The sequence below is a fragment of the Blennius ocellaris genome (genome assembly GCF_963422515.1).
Source record: "Blennius ocellaris genome assembly, chromosome: 5".
In the NCBI taxonomy this organism is placed as follows: domain Eukaryota; kingdom Metazoa; phylum Chordata; class Actinopteri; order Blenniiformes; family Blenniidae; genus Blennius; species Blennius ocellaris.
The window spans coordinates 5,043,662-5,059,223 of record NC_137654.1 but is presented as its reverse complement, the minus strand read 5'-3'; the positions used below and the strand labels follow the sequence as shown (position 1 = coordinate 5,059,223).

Sequence of the window (15,562 nt, the reverse complement as noted above, 5' to 3'; positions counted from 1 at the left end):
TTATTTGCTTCTAATTTGTGTTTGTTCAGACGGGGAGACAGAGGCTCTCAAGCGCTCGAATGCTGCAGAGCGTAAAGGGGCGGATGACGATTTTGACGTCACTGTGCACTGCGCGCGGGGATCCACACGTGGGGTAGGAGCTGCTGACTGGCTGAGAAGCTTTCACTCAAAGTTTTCCTCAGGCTGCTTATTGGATGAACTGCTAGAATTGAAATCACTCACTACTCACTACAGGCCTGCCGTGGGTGCAGCACTTTTAATTCCTCATGTTCTCAGTGAAGAACTAGTCCTTCAAACCATAGATACGGTGGCCCTGAAGTGCAAACCACAACAACAAATCACTAAACACAACAACAAATTGAAAAACACAACTGCAAATTGAAAAACACAACACAAATGAAAAAACACAACTGCAAATCAAAAAACACAACACAAGTGAAAAAACACAACACATTAACTTAAACGGAAAAGGTAGGAACCAGTTGGCAGAAAGAGATATCGCTGTTTGGACGACGGGACCCTGCCGCTTTATGAACCGGAAGTCATTTCACTCGTGGCGTGTTTAGATTCGAGAGGAGAAAATACCAAGGAACAATGTTTTGTCCAAGCTGCGGGAAAGAGTTGGTGGAGGAGTCACCAAACTTTTGCAGCAGCTGTGGCAAAAGTTTGGTGACTCCTCCACCAACTCTGCGATATCTCTTTCTGCCAACTGGTTCCTACCTTTTCCGTTTAAGTTAATGTGTTGTGTTTTTTCACTTGTGTTGTGTTTTTTCATTTGCAGTTGTGTTTTTTCATTTGCAGTTGTGTTTTTTCATTTGTGTTGTGTTTTTTCATTTGTGTTGTGTTTTTTGATTTGCAGTTGTGTTTTTTCATTTGTGTTGTGTTTTTTCATTTGCAGTTGTGTTTTTTCATTTGCGTTGTGTTTTTTAATTTGCAGTTGTGTTTTTTAATTTGTGTTGTGTTTTTTCATTTGCAGTTGTGTTTTTTCATTTGCGTTGTGTTTTTTCATTTGCAGTTGTGTTTTTTAATTTGCGTTGTGTTTTTTCATTTGCAGTTGTGTTTTTTCATTTGTGTTGTGTTTTTTAATTTGCAGTTGTGTTTTTTAATTTGCAGTTGTGTTTTTTAATTTGTGTTGTGTTTTTTGATTTGCAGTTGTGTTTTTCAATTTGCAGTTGTGTTTTTTCATTTGTGTTGTGTTTTTCAATTTGCAGTTGTGTTTTTCAATTTGCAGTTGTGTTTTTCAATTTGTTGTTGTGTTTAGTGATTTGTTGTTGTGGTTTGCACTTCAGGGCCACCGTACATAGACCAGGGGTGACCTCACTCAGTCCTGGAGGGCCCCTGTCCTGCATGTTTTAGTCGCCCTGCTTCAGCAGACCTGAAACTAATGATGATGTCATCACCAAGGTTGTGACAAAGCCCAAAAATGAGCCCCTCATTGCTGTCAGGTGTGTTGCAACTGGGAGAGTTAAACATTGACTCACGTAGTGGTTCATCTGTGTGCTCCACTCAGTGTTTCACAAACTGACGTTGCTACCCGACAGGCTTGTTAGCATCGACATGAGCTAACGCTATCATGCTCACGATGCTAACTCGGCTCAGTAAGCAAATGTGGCGTTGGCAACGGTATGCACTCTGCCGAGTTCCCGTTCTAGTCTTATTTAGTGAAACTGACCATTTTTATCTCCTACATCATGAATGTGGAACGTTTTGCAAATGCAAAATGTTATTACTGTTATCGTCACTGAACAAGTTTGTGACTTGGACAAGAGCCCGTTTGCTGGTATTTCAGGGTTTGACTTGGAGATAATATAAATGATCAGTTTGCATATAATGGAGATTAAACTGCAAAACTGCATTAGTTAAACAAGAAAAAAATAGTTTTATACTAAAAGAACAATCTCATTATTCCGCACATATAGTCCAGAGTAAGATATTCAGCCAGAATAAAAATTACGACTAGAAATCCGATGTGACATTAAAATGTCTCTGGAATGAAGAAAGAGTTAAAAAAAATGAAAAGAAAAGAAATAATGGAAATGTGTGTCCTGAAACTCTGTTGTGTTGTGAAACATATCCAGTGATGACATTACCTGGATGGGGAAGATTCCCGGCAGGACGGGGCAGCTGATACCAATTATCCTGCAGTCATCCAGAAACTTGAGGAAGGTGTCTGCTCTGAAAAAGAGCTGTGTGATGATGAAGTCTGCCCCAGCATCCACCTTCTCCTTCAGGTGCAGCAGATCTTCCTCATAGCTCGCCGCCTCAGGGTGTCCGGTGGGATATCCTGCATAAACCATCATACACTTTGAGTTCAGTTGAACAGGAACCTGCTCCTGAGCCAGACTGACACAACGTACCAGCCACACAGATGTCAAAGTAGGAGTCAAATTCAGCTCGAATGTGTTTGACGAGATCGACAGCATAGTTGAATCCTTCGTCCTCTTCCTCCCAGTCTGCTCCTACGGGGTCTGGAACAACATCACATTATCACACTGCAGATGGAGAAAAGATCAACGAGGACTTCTTTTTGTTCACCTGACTCTGGAGTTGAATTATTCTGTATTTCATGCAAACAGATCAGAGTGAGTCCACTCCTCTGGGTGGTGAGGAGAGAAAGGTTTATGATGGAGTGACACCTAGTGGGAGTAGCTGAGAATTAGGATGGGTACCTTTCACATTTGAACTGCTACCCGGTGCCTGGGAATCAATAGCAGTGCTCCTAATGGTAGAAATCTTAGGTAGTTTTGTGTTTATATGTGGAAATAATTACCAATTTGTTCAATAAAATCTCAATGTTTCTATTTAACATTTATTTCTCAAGCAGAATTTACTTTGCCATTGCACAGGTACAACATACAAGTACAAGGAAATTGCATATGAAGCTTGGGGGAAAGAGACAAGAGGTAGGGATAGGAGGGAAAAAGAGGTAGATTTCAGACTGTGTTCCTGGGAGCACAGTTTGTAATTAGGAAACCTCAGGCACATTTGAAGCATCAACACAGATTACAACACATCTTCGAGACAAGGCATATAGGGCATGGGAAGAGGAGTTTTGCAACCCGCCGTGAGGAGGAGGTGTCTGGGCGCCGCCCAACTCCTCCAATAGCCTCTGTGTTGGAGTTCAGTTTTAACAAACACATCCAGGAGAAATAGGAAAACAACCAGCCTCGGCATCTGGATGTCTGAGGGAATCCGAATGTCGATAAGATTAGTTTTCGTCCAGGGCAATTTTCAGATTTCTCTCGTCCTTGACTCTCTGGTCTTCATGCTGCTCCAAATCATGGTCATTTTATAGCCTTCCAGCCAAGCTCTGCATTTCTCTAAGGTGGTTCTAATTTCGCGTAAACATTCAAACGTTGTCTTGCATACTCTTGTTGGAATCTCACAAGACCACAGAATGTTTCCAATCATTTCCAAGCAAAGACAATTTTCATTTGTCATGTCAAGAATGTGACTGAGCATCACACCCAGCGGGGGGCCCTGCAGACCTCAGCCTGCAAATCCTGCCCCCTTTCTGCTCAAAGGGGACTGACACTTCCACCCCATGCACTCAGCCAGTCACCGATTGGCCGAGGCTCCAAAGATTTCACACCTTCGAATCCTCCAACTTTCATCAAAAGAGTTGGAGAAATTCTCTCAAAAAGGCTTTTGCTCCTGTTCTTTGATGGAGGAGGTTGCTGGAGGAGCTCACCCAGTGTTAGCATACAGCTAACACCAGAGGCCTGCAACCAGAGGCCTGCCACAAAAAGCCTCCACTCTTCCACTCCTCTGATAACCCGACCACAAGGGTCAGACCATCCCTTCATCCAGAGACCAGCACCCAGAGTCTGATCTCCCATCAACCAGGAAAACCAACCAGTTCCTCCAGGACGGGACCAGGGAAACGACGCCTCACAGAACTTCTGTGTGTTTTCCTCAACCAGCAGGAAAACCATCACAGACCTGAGCGACCAGATCCTCAGTCTGAACAAAAGGAACAACCAGGAGCTGCAAAGAAGGACTCCTGAAACACCAACTTCATCTTCTTCTCCTCAACCTGCAGAACCAGCAACCACAGTTAGCAGGAGGTGCTAACTACCAGAGAAGACACCAGCTTCCCTCCAGCAGGACAACAACTGAACTCCTTCTTCAAAGACACCAAGGAAGTGGTCAAAACAACTGGGCATTATCTGACATTAGTGTGTGTGTGTGTGTCTTGTTCATGAGTGGGGGAAAGATGGAGCGTGAGATCGACAGGCGGATCGGTGCAGCGTCTGCAGTTGAGTAGACGTTGCATCGGTCCGTTGTGGTGAAGAAGGAGCTGAGCCAAAAAGCGAAGCTCTCGATTTACCGGTCGATCTTCGTTCTACCCTCACCTATGGTCATGAACTATGGGTCATGACCAAAAGAACGAGATCCCGGATACAAGCGGCTGAAATGAGCTTCCTCCGCAGGGTGGCTGGGCGTACCCTTAGAGATAGGGTGAGGAGCTCAGTCACCCTTAGAGATAGGGTGAGGAGCTCAGTCACCCTTGGAGATAGGGTGAGGAGCTCAGTCACCCATCGAGATAGGGTGAGGAGCTCAGTCACCCTTAGAGATAGGGGTGAGGAGCTCAGTCACCCTTAGAGATAGGGTGAGGAGCTCAGTCACCCTTGGAGATAGGGTGAGGAGCTCAGTCACCCTTGGAGATAGGGTGAGGAGCTCAGTCACCCTTGGAGATAGGGTGAGGAGCTCAGTCACCCTTGAAGATAGGGGGAGGAGCTCAGTCACCCTGAGAGCTAGGGGGAGGAGCTCAGTCACCCTTGGAGATAGAGTGAGGAGCTCAGTCACCCTTAGAGATAGGGTGAGGAGCTCAGTCACCCTTAGAGATAGGGGGAGGAGCTCAGTCACCCTGAGAGCTAGGGTGAGGAGCTCAGTCACCCTTAGAGATAGGGTGAGGAGCTCAGTCACCCTTAGAGATAGTGGGAGGAGCTCAGTCACCCTTAGAGATAGGGTGAGGAGCTAAGAGCTCAGTCACCCTTAGAGATAGGGTGAGGAGCTCAGTCACCCTTGGAGATAGGGTGAGGAGCTCAGTCACCCTTAGAGATAGGGTGAGGAGCTCAGTCACCCTTGGAGATAGGGTGAGGAGCTCAGTCACCCTTAGAGATAGGGTGAGGAGCTTAGCCACCAGGGAGGAGCTCGGAGTAGAGCCGCTGCTCTTCCACATCGAGAGGAGCCAGTTGAGGTGGTTCAGGCACTTGTTTCAGATGCCCCCCGGACGCCTCCCCAGGGAGGTGTTCCGGGCATGTCACTCCGGTAGGAGGTCTCAGGACAGACCCAGGACACCTGGAGGGACTATGTCTCTCTGGTAGGAGACCTCGGGGCAGACCCAGGACACCTGGAGGGACTATGTCTCTCTGGTAGGAGGCCTCGGGGCAGACCCAGGACACACTGGAGGGACTATGTCTCTCTATGGCCTGGGAACACCTTGGGGTGCCACCGGAGGAGCTGGAGGAAGTGTCTGGGGCGAGGGAAGTCTGGGCAACTCTGCTCAGACTGCTGCCTCCGTGACCCGGCCTGGATAAGCGGTAGACAATGGATGGATGGATGGATGGATGGATGGATGGATAGTGTGTGTGTGTGCTGCTGCTCTCACTTTCTGTCTATCATGTGTGTATCACAGTATATTATTGCCACTGTGTTCATGTAATAAGTTCATAACTTTGTTTCTAGAAGTATTCAAATTCTCAAAGTGGTGGACCTGCGCTCTAACAAAACCCAGACGTTTATTAATTAATTAATCTATGTTTTTACTATTTTACTGACCTCGGAGAGAACAGTTTCACCCAAAGCTAAAAGGACATTACAAAAATAGTCTTTGATTTTAGATGTGTGTTGAGTTAGGCTAATTATATGGTTTTCCCTGAATACATATCCATTACAAGCTTCAGTGTTCAGGAGAAAAACGATGCAATTAATTGCATTTAATTACAGAAATGTTTGCAATTAGTTAGTTCATTTTTTTTAAATCGACTGACAGCACTGTGTAGGGTGAGGAGCTCAGTCACCCTTAGAGATAGGGTGACACATAATATTGCAGTTATGTCACAAAATTCTTTAACATGGAAACCCTTAACTACAACTACACAATGTTTTTTTCTTAAACTTGTACAAATTAAAACCAGCTTCAGGTCCTCCTATTCCTTTCTGGAAACATATGGATGGTAGAGCTGAGGCTGTGTGCACACTGTGCACTGTTCAGTCTTGAAAACCATCGTTCAAAGCCCTGGCCTGATTGGATTTTGGTTATTAGATTGGATCAAATCTTAAAAATGGGTTGTTCAAAAGGCAAAGGATTCTGAAATCGGATTAGATCATGTAATCCAATCCTAGTTTTAAAATGGATCAGCCCTTCAGTTTCTGTTGTTCAAAACATTTCAGTAGGATCTGGAGAACTTTGAACCAAAACAACAAAACAAAACAGGATTATCCTGATGAAATAAACCCCCAAACAGATTTGAATAACAAACAAAAATGATATATTCAATATTTTGTCATTCATCACTGCATATCAAGTAGTGCTGTCAAAAATAACACGTTAATTCAATTAATTGATTTGAAACATTTAATTTGTTAAAAAAATTTAACGTAATTAACGTAGTTTTGTTTACTTCCAGTTGTATTTTTACTCCCTTACCAGAGCAGCTGCATGTGCAGCACAGTGACCCCAGAGCAGCAAAATACCTCGTGGAATAATATTAAGGCAGAAGGTTTCACTTTCAAAAGTTGACTGAGAAAGTGAAAGTCACTAGCTTTATTTTGAAAAGCCAAATTTAACCACCACAGAAGAAACGGCAGGTTGCCATGTTGGCTGACCAGTATAAATCAAACTACTAAAGCTGGAGGAAATACTTGAAGGTAAAATATGAACTTCTCCTCTTTCTCTCTTTCCATGTCTCTCCTGTATACTGTGTGTGCGTGTATGTGTGTGTGTGTGTGTGTGTGTGTCAGAGAGAGCACTCGCGTGCGCATCCAGGCTCTCACTCTCTTGCTCTCTCTGTGTGCTACTTTCTCTCTCTGTCTCTTGTGTGTGGATATCACAGTATATTATTGCCACTTAGTTCATGTAATAAGTGAGTGGTCAGGTTAGAAAAGCCTCATCACTGGTGGAACCCGACCGGGACACAGCGGCTGTCCCAAATGCAACTTGGTCAAGTCCAGCTCACAGCCATCGGCCCCCCGCGTCTCATCCTGGTTTCCAAGCAGAGAGGACATGTCTGCATCAACTAGGAAATCCAGAGCGCACACAAGTGATCCACAACAATCAAACCACGGTTCTGCCCACTGGCGAGCAGAACACACTGTTTGGACGATCCTAGGAGCCGGACACGGAGCTGCATCCCCCCCCCCACAGACCAGGCCGTTCACAACACAGCTGCAAACCTGAGGCCAGCAGGAAACCGGGCCCTGCAGATGTCCAGTCCACAGATGGGTCCAGCACGGGTCCAGCTCGGGACCACACAGCGCAACGGAACCGGAACAGCCAGCCTCCTTCGCTATGAACGTTTGTGGTTGACCCATCCAATGGAGGGTCTCAATGATGGTCTTCTGGCCAGTTGTCAAGTCTGCAGTCTTCCCCATATTGAACCCAACTGAGACAATTGAACCAGACTGAAGCAGTTTAATGACACCTGGGGAAACCTGTGCAGGTGCTCTGAGTTTAGTAGATGATGAGTGTGTGACACACACAATTTGGGCAGATTTTTTTTTTTTACAGTATTCTAATGTTTTGAATTCCTGTTTTCATGGGTTTTATGAGCTGGAAGCCCAAATTATGTAAAAATAAACAAATAAATACTTGAAATCGTTTGAATTGTGGGCCCTGAATCTCTAATCTATGAAAGTTTAACTTTTTGAATGGAATTATGGAAATAAATAAACTTTCCCATCGTATTCTAATTTTTTGGAAAGGGTCTGTATATGCAAAGCAATTGATATTACTAGTTATTTTAAGTTAAATTCACTCAAGTTTTCATCAAACATTACTTAAACCATTTAGGGCAACCAGTTTCTAAAAAGTGTTTAAGTAAACTCAACTTATACCAGTTTACAGTGTAGAAAAATCTAAGGCCTCTTAGATTTTATGGCCTACACGTGTGGAGTCTAACTGATCGGCGAGAGCCACAGATGTCTCCTTTTCTCGTCCCCCGGATGCTCCTGATAACTTCACCATCTGCCAGGTCACCCACACCTGGTTTATGAGGTTTTTTTTTAAGTTGGAGCCCATTAATCAGCTGTGTTTTGCTCCACTTTTCTGGCGGCGCCTAATGCAGACCTTGGAGGAGGTGATTAGATGAATGCAGCTTTCTAGACAGAGAAGGGGGGGCATGTGTGGGGAGGCTTTTTGTCAGAATGTGCCTGTGTTTGTGTGAGGATGTCTGTGAAATGTCTCTTTGTCTGTCAGGTGTGGGAGATCTCCGGCTGTATGTCTGAATACATTCCCCTCTCAGCCTCTCAAACCTTGTGTCTCACTTCATCTGTTCAAACTCCGGCTCTCACTGTAGAGCACCACAGTATCCACTACAAAGATGAGATGTGGAAGACTAAGCAAACTCTCCCGAGAGAACAGCTCGTAGACTGGTCAGAAAGGTAAAGCAACACCCACGTTTCACTTCAAAAGACCTCCAGGAAGATTAAGCAGACTCAGGAGTGGCGGTGCACCCTTCCACTGTGCAGCAATACTTGCTCAAACAAGACCTTCATGGAAGAGTCTGCAGAAGAAAACCTCACCTGCGTCTGGAAACAAGTGCTGTGGACTGATGACGTGAAAATAGAACTATTTGGTCACAATAAGCAAAGGTATGTTTGGAGGAAGAAAGGAGCAGCACTTTATGAAAAGAACACTTTGCAAACTGCCGAGTATGGGGGTGGATCCATCATGCTTTGGGGTTGTGTTGCAGCCAGTGGGACAGAAAGCATTGGAAGAATGGATTCCATTAAATACCAGCAAATTCTGGAGGCAAATATCACAGCATCTGTAAAAAAAAATCTGAAGCTGAAAAGAGAATGGCTTCTACGACAGGATAATGATCCTAAACATGCCTCAAAATCCACCAGAGACAACCTCGAGAAACGTCTTCACAGTCTCCAGACTTAAACATCATTGAAAATCTGTGGGTGGATCTTAAAAGACCTGTGCATGCAAGACGACCCAAGAATACTGCAGAACTGGAAGCTCTTTGAACGAAGAATGGGGTAAATGCCAAATAATAGAACACGGAGAATTGCAGTTGGCTATAAAAAGCGTTTACAAGCTGTGATATCTGTCAGAGGGGGTGTTACTAACAGTGTTGGGAACGTTGCTTTAAAAAAGTAATTCACTACTTGTTCCAAAATGTAACCGAGTTAGTAATTGAATTAGTCTATAATAAAAGTAACTGAATACCAAGGAAAGTAACTATTTCCATTACTATTAAAAAAAGTTGCTATATGTCAAAAAATTCTGTTTTTTTTTTTTTTTAGCAGGTTTCACAAATCAAATGTTCACAACTTGAGACAACTTGTCAAGTAACACAACGTGTACTTCCAAGTATTTTGTTCAGAACAAAAGTAAATGTTTAAACAACAAAAAAAGGTGAGGGAGAAAGAGCTCGCTTTTGCTGCTTGGGCGACTTTGCTCCCCGTCTTTCTTTGCTCGTGGACGGAGGATCTCATCTGTGGTTGACGTATCGGTGTTTTTGGCTACAAGCTTTGTAGACGCGTGTGTCGTTGTGAGATGCTTCATCAAATTTGGACATAATGTACACTTCACATGCACGTTCTTGCCTTTGACCACAATGAATTTAAAGTCCTGCTTGTATCGCCACCTTGAACATGAAAAATGAAAAAAAAGTTTTCATCGGACTGCTTCACGCTGCCCTCGTGTTTGTGTACGTGTGTGTGTGTGTGTGTGTGCGCTCAGCTGGCACGTATGTAAAAAAAAACACTGGCTCTGATTGGCTCCCATGAAAGACGACTCCGCCTGAGCCAATCACTGACCTCGTTTTTAAGCCACATCCTCACAGTCACTGCAGCCGGGCATGAAGCCTGGGGTGACATCCTGGATGACATCAAGGCAATGTAACACAGCCCATTTAACGTTCAGTAACGTTAACGCCGTTGTAACGGCGTAAAAAATTATGAGTTAGATGACCCCGTTACTGAAAAAATAACGCCGTTACCTAACGCTGTTATTTTAAACGCCGTTATTCCAAACACTGGTTACTAAGTACTGAAGCTACTGGTGCTGTAGGGTGCCCCAACCTCTGCACACGCCAAAGCTTTTAGTTGTTTTAGTTTTGTAATTTTGTTCAATTTATAAAATGTCACTATGCGTTAATGTTTCCCGTTAATATTGTCTTTTTCTCCCATATACCAGAGACTATAAATATGAATACTAATTTTTTTAATATATAAAATATGCAGTTTTTAAAGGGGTGCCCTGACTTTCGCACACAATTGTATATACCGGATTTTCCAGACCACCAGTCCCAAATGAGTATAAGTTGCATCTGTCAGAAAGAGAATAAGAATGCACCGATACCACTTTTTTAAAGGACAGAAGCAAGCTCATGAGAGCTGTGCAACATGTCAGTGAACATCCTGATTGGGGCACCGCCAGTAAAACTGTATTATTTAAACTTGTAACTGGTTTGTTTTACGTGGCTCTGCCACACAGATTCAGCTCCAGGATTTTGTTCAAAAGGGCCTACTGGCCAGCAGTGAAGTTGTCGGGAGCCTCTGCTCCGAGTCTTGTTCTGCTCAATAAGAAATGTATTACGTGCTATGCTAACAGGTCTGTGCGTCCTGCTGGGTTGGAGAGAGCGGGCCAAGATGCAATGTTTAAAATGTCCAACAACTTTTCATCCAGCTGCCGCAGCATCACTTTCACCCATTAGCTCAATGTGTGGGGTTGCTGAAGGTTCTCACCTCCTCTCAGTGCCATGATGTTCTTCAGGCCCAGGTGTTTGGCTTTGGCCAGGTGACCAGTGATCTTCTCTTTGGTCTGGTTGCAGCAGGTCAAGTGCAGGATGCTCTCCAGGCCACAATAGTTCACTGCCGTGCTGGCAATCATCATTGAAGAGGTCTCCTTGTCGGAACCGGGGTCACCTGCTGGGTGCCAGGTGATGTCAATAAACAGAGGCCCTCCGGAGCCCATACGATCGAATCTGTGGAGACATGAGACACTCAACAGAATGTTTCCCTTCTGTTTCCTGCAACAACAAAATAACAAGGATTTCCGCTTCAAACACAACATCTCAGACGAACTAGCGAGACTGCTGGGTACCCCATGGACTTTTGTCGGGTCTGGTAAGCAGCGCAGGCGGAGAAGGGAAAGGAAACAAAAGTGGGGATGCAGGTCCAGCCTCTTGCTAAAGCTGAAGAACAACCCGCAGGAGCCGCCTCTGCCGAGCCTGTATCTCACCAACGCCAGATCCATCACACAGATAACTACAGCTTGTATCTATGTGCATGATGACTGCTGTAATAACAGCATGGTTATAGAGAGGCACTGTACACTGAACACTGAGTACACGTCTGTTGGACAGAGATGGGAACTTGGACTGGAGACTTGGACTCGACTCGGACTCCAGTCCCGATTTTATGACTTTTTAACTGGAACTGATGAAATAAAAAAAAAAAAACTCCTGCTTGGACTCCAGACTCAGTGACTCTAGACTTGCACTTGACGAGTCATATCAAGTCATTCCATAATGACAAGTGTGATATATAAATCATATTCATTCTTATCGCTTCATTTCATCACATCCCAGTGACAGCCGCTGTCAGTCACAGTGAGGCAAAGCGCTGGCTGCAGCCGCTGTCAGTCACAGTGAGGCAAAGCGCTGGCTGCAGCCGCTGTCAGTCACAGTGAGGCAAAGCGCTGGCTGCAGCCGCTGTCAGTCACAGTGAGGCAAAGCGCTGGCTGCAGCCGCTGCAGCCTCAGTTGTACGGTGCAGCCACACACTATTAATTGGCTGTTGAACACGTGTGGTGTGACACACCCCCTTCAGCGTTGTACACTCAAAACGTTGAATACAAGGATAATAGGTTTTCGAAGTGTATATTTGTCCGGTCACGGAACCGGTGCCACTTTTGCCATTTGCCCAGACAACGCTCTAATTGGTCGAGCGTGCTGACATCATCACGTCGCCTACTTCACCGGGTCATTTGCACAGATGGCGTTTCACATTGGAGATACATTTTCTTTCTTTGCAGAATTAAAGACGCATTTAATAAGCGCCTGGAGGGTTGTAAAACCCCCCGTCTCAGAAGATGGGGTCGCTTTGAAATCAATTGGCCGGGTCCAGCCCCCCTCCAACCCGCTCACCGGGGGTGTCTGGACGGGGTCATCCGGACACAGCTGGGGCCATCGCAGGCGTGCTCTCGGGGGCGCGCTCTCCGGCGGCGCGCTCTCGGGGGCGCGCTCTCCGGGGCGCGCTCTCGGGGGCAAGCTCTCCGGCGGCGCGCTCTCGGGGGCGAGCTCTCCGGCGGCGCGCTCTCGGGGGTGAGCTCTCCGGCGGCGTGCTCTCGAGGGCGCGCTCTCCGGGGCGCGCTCTCCGGGGCGCGCTCTCCGGCGGCGCGCTCTCCGGCGGCGCGCTCTCCGGCGGCGCGCTCTCGAGGGCGCGCTCTCGGGGGCGAGCTCTCGAGGGCGCGCTCTCGGGGGCGAGCTCTCCGGCGGCGCGCTCTCGAGGGCGCGCTCTCGGGGGCGCGCTCTCGAGGGCGTGCTCTCGGGGGCGAGCTCTCCGGCGGCGAGCTCTCCGGCGGCGCGCTCTCGAGGGCGCGCTCTCGGGGGCGCGCTCTCGGGGGCGAGCTCTCGGGGGCGAGCTCTCCGGCGGCGCGCTCTCCGGCGGCGCGCTCTCCGGCGGCGCGCTCTCGAGGGCGCGCTCTCGGGGGCGAGCTCTCCGGCGGCGCGCTCTCGGGGGCGCGCTCTCGGGGGCGCGCTCTCGAGGGCGAGCTCTCCGGCGGCGCGCTCTCGGGGGCGAGCTCTCCGGCGGCGCGCTCTCCGGGGCGCGCTCTCCGGGGCGCGCTCTCCGGCGGCACGCTCTCCGGCGGCGCGCTCTCGAGGGCGCGCTCTCGGGGGCGAGCTCTCCGGCGGCGCGCTCTCGAGGGCGCGCTCTCGGGGGCGCGCTCTCGAGGGCGTGCTCTCGGGGGCGAGCTCTCCGGCGGCGCGCTCTCCGGGGCGCGCTCTCGGGGGCCCGCTCTCGGGGGCGCACCTTTGTCCCCCAAGTGCAGACCACGGGGAGTGAGCAATGGCGGAGCCAGCCTGGCTTCCTCCGACCGTCCTCCTCCTCCTCCCCTCTCCCGGCCACTCTGGGGGGGCCCCATTACAACTGGGTCCGCATGGGTCGGACTCGGCTGCCGGTAGACTGGCAGTTACTTGTGCTACTCGCGTTACGCCTGCGCCTCGGAGTGGGATGGATGTGTGGACGGCCGTGGCCCTGGTGGCTTTCTGGTAACTCGCCAACCAAGGCGCTCCCCACTCTGAGATCCGTGAGACTCCTGCTGTCGGCAGCCACCAGCCAACCTTGGGGGCTGGCCATACCTCTTTAATATTATTATCATTATTGTTGACTTTATATGAGCCTGTAATAAACTCCTCTCTACATCAAAGCATGAAATGTACAAATGTATGCAAGTATGCCTGATGTGCTGCTGCGCCGAGACACCTCCTCCTCGTGGCGGGCTGCAAAACTACCCTTCACATATCCTAAGCGCTGTCTCGAGAATATGTTGTAATCTGTCTGTGTTGATGCTAAGGGCCAATCCCAATTCTATTTTTACCCCTACACCTACCCCTTAGCCCTCCGCCTCCAAAACGAGGGCAAAGGCAAAGGGATAAAAGTTTCAGCCCTTAGATTTGGGACACCCCTCTCCTTCTGCTCACCCTCTCGCTCCGTCTCACAGTTTTGACGTCATAATATGGCGCCGTTATATCAGCAGAGCTGAACCACGGATGTTTGTTGATTTTCCAGCAGGAGCATCGTCATGCCGTCCCAAATTCAACGTGTTGCAGTAGCTTGGCTGCTTTGTTTCGTTTTCTGCCGTTCCACATCAAGGCGAAGAAATAGACGGAGACGTGGATTACTTCAGTTTTTGCGCTGTATTTGGACTTCAGAAATATTTCCTCATTCACCATACGAAAGCGGAGGAGCTTCCTTGTTTGCTCGGGGGTCCCTGTTTTCAAAACACCCATATTAGAAGACTTTGGAACTATACAGTGTAATAATAAAATGTTATAAACATGGTCTCTACGAAACAAATACACACGGAAGCTACACACGGCAGACGGCAGCGCTACTGCCGTTCTTACTAGTATAAAATACAACAGGTTTATATAACTTTAGAAGCGTATATATGTGAAATGCGAGTCCTTCGGCGCCATGTCCTCCTACCCCTCTGTTTAAAGTGTGCATCTGTAGACGCTTCGTTTTGAGGGGCGAATAGCCCTTCCCCTCACCCCTCCACCTCTGCACAATAGTGAAATGGGACACCCCCTCAGACTCTCGTGAACACGCATTTCAAAGGGATAGGGGTAAGATGAAGGGCAAAGGGGTAGAATTGAGACGGAGTCTAAATGTGCCTGAGGTGGATTTCCCCCCCCCCAATTACAGACTGTGCTTCTTAGAGCACAGTCTGTAATCTGCCTTTTTTCCCTCCTCTCCCCACCTCTTGTTGTCCTCCTTTCCCCCCCAACTTTCTGTGCAATTCCGTTGTACATGTTACAATGACGATAAAGACGATTGTGATTCTGATGTATTCTGTCAAAATGCAACTTGAGGTAAGTATAAGGTCAGAAAAAGAAGCAGTACAAACTATTGTTGGGATTTATGGTTGGTAATTAGCATTAAGAATTACTGGAAGTAATAGATTACTGGAAGTAATTTAGGAAAAATTGGAATTACTAATGGAAGTAAATGGTCATTTACTCATTAGCAACTCCTAGAGTAATTGAGGAATTACTCCAAAGTTAATGAATTATCAAAAATAATTTATTAATGAAAAATTATTAATTTGAATAAATTAATTATTTATCAAATAATAATTAAATCGGGGCACCGCCCGCTAAACTGGAAACAGCTAATACCAAATATCAGTCTCCTTTGTCAAAAGGTTATTTAACTTAGTTAATATTTCTGTGTAAATATAACAATCTTAAATAACAAGGAAGGTGTGAGATTCGAGCACAGACTGTTACAAACCAGTGAATTGTCAACAATAAATACACAATAATTACCAGGAATCGATCAATACAGCTAAAATGCGCTTATTAACAAAATGCAGTAATTCGTGAATAATTCTGAAAATATTTATTAAACCAACACAATCAAGCAACAAACATCATCTAACACGGAGATCTAATCAACTAATGGCAAACACTATGTACAAAGAAAGAGGGCGTGTGTGTGTGTGTGTGTGAGTGAGTGTGAGGAAGCCTGAGTGGGGTGTAATGACCTCGAACGTCCACCAGGTGGCGGCGGACCTTGGAGGGTCAGTGTGAGTGGGTGCAATGACCTCGAACGGACACTAGATGGCGGCAGGCGTCTGGTTCGAGGCAGTAACC

At 47.0% G+C, this 15,562-nt stretch overlaps 1 protein-coding gene across 1 annotated transcript in view; it reads right to left on the bottom strand.

Annotated features, from left to right (window-relative positions):
- mthfr (methylenetetrahydrofolate reductase (NAD(P)H)) overlaps positions 1 to 15,562 on the bottom strand; it is a 43,699-nt gene that overhangs the window by 20,832 nt on the left and 7,305 nt on the right. Inside the window, exons 3-5 of the mRNA XM_080496690.1 lie at positions 10,927 to 11,165; positions 2,358 to 2,468; positions 2,091 to 2,284 (exon numbers count right to left, since the gene is read on the bottom strand). Of these exons, the coding sequence (XP_080352816.1) occupies positions 2,091 to 2,284; positions 2,358 to 2,468; positions 10,927 to 11,165 (544 nt within the window). The remainder of the gene's footprint in view (positions 1 to 2,090; positions 2,285 to 2,357; positions 2,469 to 10,926; positions 11,166 to 15,562) is intronic.